This window comes from Vanessa atalanta, chromosome 13 (assembly GCF_905147765.1).
Source record: "Vanessa atalanta chromosome 13, ilVanAtal1.2, whole genome shotgun sequence".
Taxonomy (NCBI): Eukaryota; Metazoa; Arthropoda; class Insecta; order Lepidoptera; family Nymphalidae; genus Vanessa; species Vanessa atalanta.
Window position 1 is genome coordinate 10,155,515 of NC_061883.1, and position 14,950 is coordinate 10,170,464.

At 32.1% G+C, this 14,950-nt stretch overlaps 1 protein-coding gene across 1 annotated transcript; it reads right to left on the reverse strand.

The window, feature by feature from the left end:
- Positions 1–2,305: 2,305 nt before the first annotated feature.
- LOC125068128 (serine protease snake-like) lies at positions 2,306–11,871 on the reverse strand. Its single transcript, XM_047677145.1, has 10 exons — positions 11,700–11,871; positions 6,732–6,775; positions 6,475–6,519; positions 6,172–6,301; positions 5,433–5,495; positions 5,221–5,309; positions 4,892–5,068; positions 4,001–4,220; positions 3,510–3,673; positions 2,306–2,523 (listed from the first exon to the last, which is right to left on the reverse strand). The coding sequence occupies exons 1-10, from the start codon at positions 11,734–11,736 to the stop codon at positions 2,338–2,340; spliced, it is 1,155 nt and encodes a 384-aa protein (XP_047533101.1). The 5' UTR covers positions 11,737–11,871; the 3' UTR covers positions 2,306–2,337.
- Between the last annotated feature and the right edge of the window lie 3,079 nt (positions 11,872–14,950).

A 14,950-nucleotide genomic window follows, 5' to 3' on the forward strand; every position in this document is an offset into this window, starting at 1 on the left:
AAAAAAGATAAAAATAATTTTTATGGCAACGTGTTAATATTGACCTGAAGATACAGTACCTGTATTCACCAGTATACTAAACACAATTTCAATGCATGTGTTATGATATATTTGTCGCAGTTAACTGGTTAAATTGCTATTAAATGAGATGCATAGTTTTAATTTACTAAACGGACCCGTTAAAGCAGCGGCCTGAATGACATAAGCCAATTCATCTTACGCTCATATAATGCTTTAGAAGAGTACAAATTTCTTTGTTATTTTTTTTTAAACGGGTGATAAAGCCGACTCGTTGTCTTCTTTTACTCTATGTGATCTTGTCGGTCTTACTTAGCTTAGTCTTTGTTATGAATGTCACTGATTTCCACATTGATTTCAGGAGCATTTCTACACTATAAAAGGAAGATGAATTGACTGATATCATTCAGTCCGCTGGTTGTTCGGCACCGCTTATAAATGTCTAGTTTAACAATTAGTTGCGGCATAATTATGTGTATTTTAATTTCAATTTATTATATGAATCGTAAAAGGTTTTAACTGTGAAAGATCTAAAAAAAAAAATGGTTCTACATTAAATTTTTTTTTATTTATGATAATTTTTTAATGGACATGTAAATTGTTAATTTTCTTCGTATTCTCCGTCTGTGAGGATAGCGGTTCATCTAAATGACTTGACAGTTTGTTCAGTTACTTTTAGTACGTGGTTTATAGCATATTCGATTAATGTACAATAGTTGCGCTAGTCATATCGAATAATCGAGTGCTGGTAACTAAGAAAAACATTTGAATTGTAAGCGTGTTTACATTTCATATGGCAACATTGCTCCATTCAGATTATTATTTTTCTAATTTAATCAAATGAATGTCTGTATTCACTGAGAATATTTCGAGACAACACAATTATTGATCGGTTTCTTATTCCGCAATGGCATTTTCGCTAATTGTAAATATTTTTATTGAAAAAAATGCGAAACTTATATCATTTTCAAAAACTGCCTAAATACTCAGTGCCGAATCAATCTTAGTGAAATTTCGCAAAAAATGGATACAATTTCGTGTGTATCGAAAAAAAATAATTAAAGAAATAAATGCGGATTTATTATTTTATATGTTCTTAATAATTAATATTTCGGAAGACAAGAAAATCATTTTCGATCGCGCAAACAATTTTTTTTGTAGCGCGATCCAGCGCTGTAATTACTCCAAAGCTGATAGATATTAAGCCTCATTCCTATGTCATGACCCAAACATAAACAGAGAATGCACTTTGTACAAAATTACGATTAATAATTTCTGAAAGTTCTGAAACCAATTCTATATTAATTGCTTAATGTTGTAATTGCTATCGACATTGCCGTTCATTTTACTAAAAGCAATTAGAAGACAACTTGAACTCTAAATCGCTTTGATGTTGAACACTTCAAACATTAACAGTTACAAGACTCGCTCCTCCCAGACGAAAACTATTATCATAAACACACACTTTCATAAGAGTAACTAACTTTAGAATTAAATACGAGTTGATTATATTTATACCAACTTTGGAAGTGAAGATGTTATATCCCTTGTGTAGTTACAGTGGTTCATTCGTCAACCCGAACACAACAACGCTAAGTATTTCTGTTTGATGGCAAAAAAACTAATCAACGGGTGGTCCCTCTCCAGATGGACTTACATGAAGTCCTGACTGCAGGAGCGTGGACATGGACTACTAAAATTTGGTTTTGAATGGACTCCACGCAATCGTTTGAATCCATTCGGACTTATATAATTACTTTTATATATGTAGAATAGAATCGAATGGATGCCTTGTAGATAACCTACATTAACATCAGCAAGTTCTGAATGACGCAAGTTTCTAACTGCTATAAATATACAACGCATCGGAATAAAGTAAAAAAGTTTCTAAACTAATTATGATTCAATTTTATCTTCAAAAACGAACGGAACCTCATATTAAGCTACATCTATTTATATATTTTTATAGTGAAGTGATATAATATAAGCTTAAATCTTCTTGAGCCATAAGTAAGCGGACGCACAGACATTGGCGCCATAAAAACTTTAATCGCACCTTACATCGACAATGCACCACCAACATTAGGAACTAACATTTTATATCTTTTGAACCAGTTACACTGACTGACTTGTTCCTTAAATATCTATTTAGGTCCCAACCTAAGTAAATAATTTTACATTTATACCTTTAAAAGTTAAAATTACTATTTTAAAGGAAAAAATCTTAAATTAAATTAATTGAATAAATCTTAGCTATATTGACAGCGTTAAAAAAAGAAAGACAATATTCATGCGTTAAGTTGTTTATTAATGTCCAACTCATTCATCAGGCCACACGATACCCTCAATCCAATCAACGAAACTGGAAACTCTGGTGTAGACGCCGGGCAGGTTGGGTCGAGCGCATCCGATCCCAAATGAAGTCACGCCGATCACGAAGTGCATTGAACCTTCCCTAGATTCATGAAGAGGTATTTTCATTTGAAGAGGTCCGCCCGAGTCACCCTGTGATAAAAATCATTGTATTCGATTATACTGTGACAAATTTCATAGCCTCCATAAATTGCTTACTAAATATGTCAAACACTCATTTGCTCTTAGAGCTTTAAGAGCTTGTAAAATAAAAAATAAGTAATATTAAATCGAAAATTAAATCTTAACAACTAAACGTAGGTATAAAAATGCAGTAAATTGTAGAAAATAGTACAGAATTCGTGAATAGGCAAATCAATTATATTATTTAGTAATTGATTTGAACCTGTCGTTTGCGTGATTAAATTCAAGTTATTTTATAGTGCTTCTTATATTTGGATTTGTTCAAAATAAAAGCCTTACTACGATTTTTTTTATTAAACAATATTTATATTTAAAGATAAAGATACATTATCCAATTCTAACAATTAATAAAACTTTGTAAGGCGCAGCTTAGATTTGTTAAATATCAAATGTATTTCGCTTATTTTTCGAGGTTTTTTGTTATTGAAAAAAACTTATGGTCAAATCTGCTGTCCTATATGGACCAGAGCGTTGGACCACAAAAAGGATGAATGAGAGACAACTGAATGTAGCGGAGATGAGACTGTCGAGAGATGTGTGGTGTTACGTGAATGGGTAGAATAAAGAATGAGTACATAAGAGGAAGTCTGAAAGTGGTACCGATAACTGAGAAATTATGTGGAAGTCGGCTGTCATGATGACCATGTTGTGTGGAAGGTCTTGCGCATAGACGTGGATGGATATAGAGGAAGGGGACGATCAAAAAACGATGGATGGATTGTGTGAAAGACGGTATGCGAGCGACGAGCTGGAAAGAATGTTACTTGTGAGAGAAGTATGGAATAAGAAGACATGCTGCGCCGTCACAAAGAAAAAAGTGGGATAAAGTTAGGACGATGATGAGAAGGTTATTTAATGAAGCATAAGTATAATATCATATTAGCTCAGTTCAGAAAGTTCTTGAAACGGAATAAGCTCTATTGTATTGTATTCACCTGACACGCGTCGACTCCGCCCGCTAGTTTCCCAGCACATATCTGGTGCTCCTGAATACCACACCAATGTCTGCTGCACGACGGCCTCAACAAAGTGTCACACTGCTCCGAATCTATGATGTCAACTACAGCTGCTTGTAATTCTGGAGGTGTCCTTTTAGTAGCTGAAATAATAATTTCGAACAATACTTCAATTGAAGTGCTTAAAATTATCCAATGTTTTTGATGGTTTTAAATATAAACCAATAAGAATAACTGTATGATTGAGAAAACATTAATAAATAAAGCATATCATTATATATTATTAATAATAAGCATGATATATTCAACGCAAGATTATATAGATGATAACAAAACGTGAAACTAATATTCTTGACTTTCAAGATGGATTTCAAATGTTCGTAAAAAATAACTACTGAGTATTCTGCCGGTTCTTCTGGCTAGAATCTAGGAGCTTTCTGTTTATTACATTTCAATTTCGAAATAAATACCTGTTTCAACAACTCCCCATCCAGTTAACGTAGCTGATGTTCCAAGAGTGTCGGTATTAAAATTATTCCAGAGGCAGGCTGGCTGCACGTTCATTGAGAATTCAACACGTTCAGCCAGTTCCATTAACGCTATATCATAATATTTTTTTGGTGCCGCATACTGCGGGTGGACTATGATTCGTAAAATCTTAGCATCTATTGGTTTATTGAAAAAGACGGGCTGTAGTAAAAAAACAAATATAAATTAGTTATATAGATATTATATAATATAACAACATAATATAATCTCTTTTTTTAAATGTTATTCTATAATCCATATCAAAACTATTCTGTAAATAATGGTAAGACTTAAACAGATAATTATAAGAAAAAACAAAAAGTAATATGTTATAATTGTTGAAGCCATAATAGTAGACCGGACCTTAATTGTATTCTAATGAATAAAAAAATGTATTTAATATTTTCGTTTGATGTAGATTACCGAGTGGCGTCGACGTCATCACATCATATAAAACAATGATTAATACTCGTTGAAATAAGGCTGTTAAAATTATCAACAAAAAAAAAAAAAACAAAAACAAATAGACCAATAATAGAAATGGTAAAATTTTTAAAGAATTCACACGGAACTTAAAGAAAAGTTAAACACTATTTGCAAAATTACTTCCATAACCTGTAAAACCGGTTGTAAATTAATTAAATGAAAAAAAAAAACGTCCTGGGTCTATAAGTTAATGAATGAATTTGATTGTATTCTTGTGATTGGTTTTAAAGTTATTGGAGGTATCATTCAATGCGTTGCAGTCACAGGCACATTGTAAATGTTGATTGGGCGTAAAAAGCCTCTACTGCTAAATATTTAAATATCATTGGCGTGAAAATTTAACTCACTATGTCGATTATATTTTTGTCGCCAAGTCTGACAATCTCAGGTATTGGACTCGCCAAACTCGGATCACGTGGAGATTTTGTACAATGTGCAGCAGTTAGGGTGAACTTCGGGCTGATGAGAGTGCACCCGCACTTGAATATCCATGTCCCATGTACGACCCTCCACCCGACTGCTCCCTTAAAAATGATTATATTTAATGCAATTATTTTCAAACTTGTTACTTTGAGCTTATGCAAAATCTTTAACAACATCTGTCTTTCTGTGTAATTAATATGATACTACTTTTTAAAAGTTTTGCGTTAAAGCATAAAACTTCGGCCATACTTACCATATGTGGGAATTCCCCTGGTGATGTATCTCTACCGCCGATTGCAAAGTGTGGTTTGTTTTCGAGTTTACTTAGCCATAGCTGAAAACCTTCACCAAAAATAAAATATAACATGCTGCATTTATCAATAAAAAAAACAAAACTGGAATTTATTTAAAATAAGCTGCAAGACTTGACACGCACATAATAATCCAGAAATTAAAACTACTTACATTCGTTGCTCTTTTTACTTTTGTTTTCTCTGTTGGTTCGTTCCCATATATATTCAAAACATTCTGGAAAGAAAATCTTTGTATTAATTCTATTTCATCGTCGACTTCCACTTCATCTGCGCAATGTGTGCAAATTTCGTCGAAAAATTAGTTAACTTTGACTTCTGGTCGCCAGTCCCTTGTGACTGACACTCCTTGTTTGTTACTTTTTTCTACAATTATAGGGTATAATTGTAGAAAAAAAAGTATCCCTGCAAAGTCTCACTCTGCGCTCATTTTTTTAAATGACGGAGAGGTTGCTTTGCTATTTGTACGAGAAAACTTAGATAAGTTGACTGCATATAAGCCGAAGTTTCCCTTAGTATTGTGTTTCTAAATATTCCAATGTAAATAAAAAAATCTATTATTCGATAGATTAATAAGGAATGGTTAATATTTCTTACAGCGCCGTTGTCTATGGGAAGTGGTGACCAGTTATCATCAGGTGGCCCATATGCTCGTCCGCCAACCTATGCCATTAAAAAACCATCTGAACGTCTTTGATAAGATCTATCATATCATTCATCTATATAATTCGACAGAACGAAAGAACAATATCTGCATGTCTGTATACAGTACTGAGCGACACACGAGACTAACGATTTAGTATTAATAATACAGGCAGTTATTTAATTTTTATTTTAACATTAGTATTACCGTCTAATTAAAAAATATTTTAGTAATTAAAGTATGATATTACTAGCTTCACTTATACTGCGTCCTGGTTTCTTAAAATCCGGTTTAGGTTGGTCATAATTGCACGGATCATCTGTAGTAGTGGCAGGAGTCGAGGTCACAAATGGAGGTAACAAATCGACATTATAATTTGCCTAAAAATAGAGATACGTCTGTTGAAATAATAGAAAACATGAGTTCTTTTTGAACGAATTATATTATTAATAATAAAAAAAAAGAGTAAGGCGGTTTTCTCATTATGTTGCGATGTAAAAAGCATTAGAACTCGTCCCATAATTTACGAATCAATAGTGTAAAATATACTTACGACAGTTTCATTGAATTTTCTACCAAGCCAAAGCCAACGTTCTTGCTGAAATAAGAGATTACGAAAATAATTATTCTACCCATACATATGAATACACTATTTATCGTACTATTATAGCCAAATGAAACGATTTGATTTCGAGTAATCGGTCAGAAGGATATTTTAAGAAATTGTGCTCTACAACATCAAAGCGATCTTCCGATATTTTACTCGCCTCTGAATTTATTTACTTGAATATAATTTCTTCATCTACATACCCTTTTGTTTCGCGTCGATGTTAAAGGCGTGCTGCCACCAGATCCTGTAAAGTAGATAAAGAAAAATTACAAAAGTTTAGACAAATAACATACTTTATTTATTTGGTAGTCGAATATGTTTACTTTTTTATTTCTCTTTGCCTGTTAAGTGACGTCGTTACACAAATGTAGTAATTTTATTAGATACTTTAATCTCTTATTGGTCATGTGTTTGAATAAAAAAAATAATGAACAAATGCTTTCAATTTACTTGGTGCGGCTTTGTGCTAGCCCGTCTGGATGTAACCACCCACACATCAGATATTCTATCGCCAAACAGCAGTACCAACTGTTGTTGTGTTCCGGTTTGAAGGGTGAATGAGCCAGTGTAACTACAGGCACAAGGGACATAACATCTTAGTTCCCAAGGTCGGTGTTATATTGGTTATGTAAATAATAGTTAATATTTCTTACAGCGCCATTGTCTACGGACGGTGGTGACCACTTACCATCATGTGGCCCATTTGCTCATCCGCCTGTCTATATTATAAAAATAAATAAAGATACAAATTCACACCCAATATATATACTATGATGTAAACTCAGATAAAAATTATGGCCAAAGAATATGTGCGAGGGTTCCCGCATTCCCGGGGTCGAGCAACAGCTGTTACAGGTGATATGAGCAAAACAAAACACATGACGGTATGGCCGTTGTTCTTTGTTGTATGACCATACTGTATACGTTTGTCTTTGACTGATGCGAGTAGTTGTAATAGTTGCGATGCAATTAAATCAATCTAAAGCAGACAGCTTTATGTTGAAGAGTATATATACCTAGGACAAATAATCTCCCCCTCAGATTTGACCAAAAAAGAAATTGACAGACGTATTGGAAATGCATGGAAGAGATATTGGAGTTTAAAAGAAATAATGAAAAACAGTGAAATTAAGCTAAACATTAAACGAAAACTCTTTGACAAATGTATACTTCCTATACTTACTTATGGTTGCCAGACATGGGCACTCAGAAAAAAGGATGAAAAGAAGCTACAAACATGCCAGAATTCCATTGAAAGAAGCATGATGGGAAAAAGACTCTCTGATAAAATCCAAATTGCAACCATAAAGAAAGAAACGAGAACAACAGATGTGGTAAAAACAATAAGGAAATTAAAATGGAAGTGGTCAGGTCACACAATTAGAGGGAGGGAAAAATGGTCAAAATTAGTTATGGATTGGTATACCGGACACAAGAAAAGAAAACGGGGTAGACCGTTCAGACGATGGGTCGATGAAATCAAGACCATAGCTGGTGGAACATGGCCAAGATTGGCAAAGGACAGGGAGAAATGGCGACAGTTGGAGGAGGCCTTTGTCAATAAGTGACATACAGACATTATAGACTATATGTAGACAGTTGATGCAGTGTGAACTAATTGTAAACTAAAATTTTCTTTTTTGTCTGAATAAAGGCTATTATTATTATTATTATTATTATTATTAAAGCAGACAGCTCTAATTTAAACTTTGAAAACAGAACAAAAGTATAGGAAAATTTGCAATCAGCTCTGCTATACACACTAGAAACATTGTTCTTGATTAATGTATCTTTGTGTATAAAACAACACAATTCCACTAAGTCTGTATCCACTTTTCATGTTACTTCCAAAGTTTCGATATCAACTTCGTCGATATTCAAAAATTTTTCCTTAAGCCATTTCTGATTATCTCAGTATAATGTTACTCGAGATCTCGACCAATTCAATGTCAAACTTACTTATTTCTCTTGTGGTTGGAGTGGGCTATAATTTTTTCTAAAGTCATTTATGACCAGACGAGAAATCAAAATATTCTTTATCATCACAGTTTTTTATTAGACAACACAAACCGCTGTGTCCCTTTAGGCGTTTTTATTATTGGTTATAAAACTGTAATATTACATGATGTAAAGGGCCATATTGATCTATATTAAATGCACAATGTATTTAAGGTATTTAATTGTATAATGATTAATGCTGTATTGCTTAAAGTCGCTTCGAAAATAAGTCATTATTTCTCGTAAAAAGAAAGGATAAAAAATGGTTGCTGTGGGTTGTCCCTAAGAGATAGATTTATATATCCATGGCGGATTTTTTGAAGAACTTTTTAAAGTGTACAATACTGTATTACATTATTTTGATCTATCTCGTAGGCTTCAGCCAGCGTTTGCAATGTAACCGCAAAAATGTGTTTATTTACGACATCACTTCAGAAACCTCTAAAATTATCAGTGTTTATCTACTATATTGTACATATATTATACATATAAACCATTCTCTTGAATTAATCTATCTATTAAAAAAAACCGCATCAAAATCTGTTGTTTAATTTAAATGATCTAAACATACATAGGGACAGACAGCGGTAAGCAACTTTGTTTTATACTATGTAATGGTGATGTGGGTATATTTATATTGATATTTACATCCGCAAAGAACGAGTTCATAAATTATGTACAACTACATAAGGCAAACTACCTATTCGTCTTAATAACGTAGTCGTGATGAATATAACAATACAATATTTTATCGTTAAATGGCTATTGACCTTTGGTTCTTAGAAGACGAAGGTAAAAAATAAACTGCCAAGTTTTACATAGCAATAATGCTAAATTAAAATCGATATCTATCAATTTTAAATTGTAAAAGTATAACATAATCAATTTAAATATATTACATAACAGATATATTTTAGACTATCAAAGAATCAAGACATAAAATATATAAATTAAAAATAAAATTACAATCATACTGCTTGAAATGATTTTGATTAGTTGCTAAAAACACTGTTAGTACTACTTTTGATAGTTCGTTATATCAATATACATTCCGTGTTCTTCCCACACATACTACTACAAACATGTATAAGAACGAAACGCATTCCAACAAATATTAATATAAAAAATAAAAAAAGTAACCCTCAAATTTTCTAAAACACATACATAAAATGGGCGAAGCAATCTTGTAGACTAGGAATTTTGTAATAAATATATTCAGTTTTTACGATGTTATTAGAACATTACAACATATTCGGAATTAATGCTTAAAATCATTTATGTTAAATTTTAAATGATAAATAGAGTATCGAGATGTAAGGGCGATATTTAGCACGGATATTTAGCCCTATAGCCTACATGAGGTCATCTACTGATAATCAAATTGAACTAAATCTTTTTAAGGAAATAAACGAGTTTATTATGATTATTATTATTACATTGTAGGTCTATGGACCCGCTAAGCTAGAGTCGATAGAGATTTCGGGCATAATCATCAATTAATTCATTGATTTATCTGTTTGTGTGCTACTGCTGACTGATGTCAGTGATAATATTCAGCTGTTTATTACAACGGCTAACAATATTTTTCTTATTCGCTTACGTAGTCGTTTTTGTAAACATAGCAAATACAGATTAAGATACATTCCCTTTTCAATATCGTTCATAATTCATTCGTTTCGTCGGGTATAAATTTGCCTTTATATGAATAAAATTGAAACGTCGTTCAAGTACTTAAGGAAAATTATATCTCGAAATAAGAAAAATGACGAACTTCTAGAAGTTCTCGCCTGTGTTAATAATCAATCATTAATCACATCTTTCAATAAAATCTTCCAATATTTTAATTTATAAGGTATTTAGAAATCAGTCCAGTGTCCACTACTTTCCTTATTATTCAATTTAAAAAATAATAATACAGGAGTTTTTTTTTTTATCGTAAATTACACATTCATGGTCGTCATTCAATTGCATTCATCCTACTAAAATATTGTTAACAAGTATTTTTATAGGGAATTTAGTGTATAAGATTTTGAGAAAATGTCTTATTTCAAACTAAAAAACGAGGTGAGATTAAGAGGCTATTACGTGTCTGCTATTATTTAAACTCGTAACTGAAGGTTAGTAACCGGAAAGAGAATATCACATATTACATACTTCCAGCATGATATGTGGAATTATATTTACTGAACAAAATAAACAAGTGTTATTAATTAAAATATGTTTAACAGAATTAACATACCGATAACCTTTTCACATATAGTCTTTATTAGGAAAAATTATCTGTGTGATACTAATTTTAATTTCAATGATAATATAATTTAGTTATTAAAATTTGATTTTATAATGGTTTTATATTCGGTTGATTTATAATTTTGAAGGTCAATGAATGCTATTTACACCTTTTAAGACGTATCACTTTGAATGTTACCTATATCAGTTGTTAATTTTTAGTGTTTAGTGATAAGTTGATGATGTAAATATTTCAACAAATAAATAAATAACATTGAATACAATACATATGTGTGTGTAATATGGTTCTTTTAATCACAAATTACGATTGTTAAGCGAACTATTTTTTTATGAAATAGGTAGGCGATCGAGCAGTACCAAATATTGATATTTGGCGATAGAATATGTGATGAGGGGATGGTACCCACCCTGGTGGGCTTGCACAAAATACAAATTTGATAAAAACAGCCTTCAACTGACTGAAGGCAAAAGCCTAAACTACAATGTATTCCGTCACACACGTGTCAATTGCATGAACATAGCCGATTCTACCGAGCACGAAATCAATTATAGCCACTAATTGAGAATATTAGAACTCAGTTTGTCTATAAATAATTATAAATTATAAAAAAAACCTTCAGTTTCATTCGCCGATCACGTTTTCTTAGTTACATCCCATGCGTTCATTAACGATGTAAGGACTAAGTGACATTGCTATCCGTATATGGCTATGTCTATGGTTGGCGATTGAGATGATCAACATTCATCATTTAAATATTAAAAAAAAACTACAAATTTTATAAATATTTGTGCCGGTTTTTGTTTCCAAAACCTTCCATTCCACATATACATGCATAATATTAGTACGTACGGAAGATACGATAAAGTTTTTTGTATTATTTATTACTAACGGATTTACGTAATGGATCGAAAAAACCTACCTATTAAGAAACAAATAGTAATTATCCACAGCTTCATTTTAACAATATTAAATATTTAATTTATTAATAAAAAATATCACATTCAACACATTACATAAACACGGTATTATTCACTTCTTAAAGATAAACTTAAGCTTTTTAGCTATCTTCGTACAAAGGAACGCGGCTATGTTACGAGTGATACTAACAAAACAAATGCCAGAGTTTTGTATTTATTTCGCTTCACAGGCTGTATTTCACACTGGACGTTTATTTAAGCGAGCGTTTCTACAAAAATAAAAAATATATATAGTTTAAACGGCTTAGATCTATTTTGAATTCAAATAAGAGTAGAAGCCTACTAAATGTATAATTTTAAAATGTTCTACACCGACCAAAGTAATTTCCCTATAAAAGAACTTTCGTCATCGGCGTAACGTGGGCCACGTTAGGCCACGTCTTTCAAGGGGGGCGACGAGTTCCAATTCCAGCGAAGATCAGGTAATTTTTAGTAAAAAGATTAATTGTTAACCGCCACACCCAACTAGGAATAAGGAGGAGGACTTCAAGCGGAGAGGAGGCTTGAGACCAGCAGTGGAAAAATTACAGAAATTATTTTAATAACGACGGATCTTTCTGATGTCTTTTTTAACATAGTTAAAAATCTTTTGTCATTTGTTTAATATTTGGCAAAAATTATTGGATGATCTATTCACCAACAAGGAGATTTTTCCGTCGATCTTCTTTAATCTCCATTCAGTCAGCATTGCTGCTAAATTTAAGCGTTTAAACGCCCCGTTCTAAAGATACCAAGTTATGTTAATAATACACGAACATTGTGTACATACAAACTTGTTTAACCTGATGATACGTTTTGCTCTATTTTATAGAAAACGAGAAAAGTCCCTTCTTCGTGGAAACTATTAGTACTTAAAGCAATAATTTTAACTAATAACATTATGGATTAATTAATTATCAGAACGATTTATCCATAGAGCTATAGACATAACATTTGATTACATAGATCTTTTTTATAACTCTAATTACATAGATCTTTTTTTTTTACACGGCTTATAGATTCTAATTTTAAATTCAAAGGTCAACATTATATCAAACAACCGTCTGACCACCCTTTTCGCAGGTTTTATAAACACAAATAAAGCACATGAAAATTTACTGGTGCTTGTCCGGGTGTGAACTCGCAATCGTTAGTTAAGTAGAGGTTTCTTGGAACTAGGTTACTCCGGTTTTATTATGTAATAATGTAACATTATTATAAGTGACCGTATTTTAAGTGATTAAATTTAAATTGCTTAAGGAGTGAATGGTGAACCAGAGATGGGCATTTGTTCACCATTGATGCAGCATTTTATTCTTTAGCTACAAGTTATTTACCCTAATTCGTCTCTGCCTCTAAATTAAATTTTCCTTGGTGTTAGGGTTTTGTGCAAACCCGTTTGTGTAGGCACCACCCACTCATCCTATATTTTTCCGCCAATCTTTCATACTCAGTATTGTTGTGTTCCGGTTTGAAGTTTGTGTGAGCTACTGTAACTACAGGAAAATTATATAACATCTTAGTTCCTAGAGTTGGTGAAGCATTGGCGATGCAAGGAATGGTTAATATTTCTAACAGCGCCAATCAGATGGCCCATTTGCTTGTACGCCAATCTACAGAAAGAAACAAAAAAATAATCGGTAATCATATTTACACATTTCTATTACTTACTTTACTAATAAGTAACAAAAATAGTAATAATGTTCCTGTTTAAATTATTCCATAAAATACAAATATTAACATTAACATCACCTTGTAAAATGTAGATAGGTAGTTTTACTCAGAAAAAACTCAGGAAACTACTACCTGAAGTACAGACAACGAAATAACAATATCGTTTCTCCCGTTACATAGTTCTTCCCTTTACCGTTCTCCCATTATAGTTCCACGAAGTTATTAACTACGAAACAAATTTTAAGCTCGATGCTTAACCAGATTAATAGAATACGGAGCAATAACAGTTAATGAAACCGCCTTCAAATCGCGCAAATATATAACCGAAGAGTTTGTTTTATCGCAAAGCAATTTAAATATAAAACTGAAAATTTTAGTTCTGCAAATAAAATAAATTTATGAAATATGTTTGTGCATGATAGCCCATTTATTGATAAAGGCTATAGACTTAATACCATTGTACCGACCCACGAGGACAATCCGAATGAATTTATTATCGAAGTCACTGCTGAAATACTTACACAATCTGAAGCATCACTTTCGAATTCGGGTTTGTTAATATACGAGTAGAATAACTCGGCTATAAAACTTTCTGAATTTCGGTTAACACATCTGTTTTATACCTTCACTTCAGATTATTTGTATAAGAATTAATAAAAGGTATTCATTTTTAACAAAGAATTACGAATAAAACTTCGTTTGAACTAATTATTAAACTTGATCTATTATCATTCTTCTTTAGAGATAAATTCATTTAAAACGAAAGGCGAACTTAATGCAAATAATTCTGAATATAATTTTAACAAAACGTAAGGCGAAATCAATTAAATTATGCGTAAAATAAATAATGTTTTGAAAGAGAAACCTTAGTCTCAAACTAATAATAAAGATATTTTATTATTTTAACATGTCTGGAACTGACTGCAGTCGAAAGCACTCGTCAGTATCGTCGTAATATGATAAAGCATTTGTGCGATCGCATTTGTCACCGCGCTGACATTCTCGACGCTGAGGTAACGAAAACACTAAATCTGAAAACATCGCCGAGTGAGATACGTTCTAAGCCGACATTTTTATTTTCCAATGAGTATCCGAGTAACTTTACTCGTTTTCTTATCAAAAACTTTGAACTGTAATCGAATGTTTGACTTTCCGGCAGGTTAATAATATGTATGTTATATAAACTATATTAAAATTTTAAATGCAAAAGTATCTCTGTCTGATACCTCTTCATGCTTAAACCGCTGGGAAGTCCCTGGGAAGGGCTTATTTAATTAACCCCGTGAGGGAGTAAAATAAGGGGTGACGGCTTATAGTTTCATCAATTCCGCGCGGGTAATGTCAACTGGATCAGCTATTCGTATTTAATTGTATTTTAGGTTATTCTCAGAAGAATTTACACGCCGAACCGGTGGTATCTTTACGTTTAATACTCTTATGTAAAATTATGATTGAAAAGTACTTGTAAATAAAGTATAATTAGTTTTATATATATTTATATAACAGTTATTGGGTACCCTATTCCTTTTCCATATCTCTG

What these genes read in the sequence shown, in the direction of transcription:
- LOC125068128 (XM_047677145.1), bottom strand. Translation starts at nt 11,736, where the DNA reads ATGAAGCTGTGGATAATTACTATTTGTTTCTTAATAG. An exon ending in GAAAATTCAATGAAACTGTC is followed by an intron (nt 6,302 to 6,474) that starts GTAAGTATATTT and finishes CTCTATTTTTAG; the next exon opens with GCAAATTATAATGTCGATTT. An exon ending in ATGGGGAGTTGTTGAAACAG is followed by an intron (nt 3,674 to 4,000) that starts GTATTTATTTCG and finishes TTATTATTTCAG; the next exon opens with CTACTAAAAGGACACCTCCA.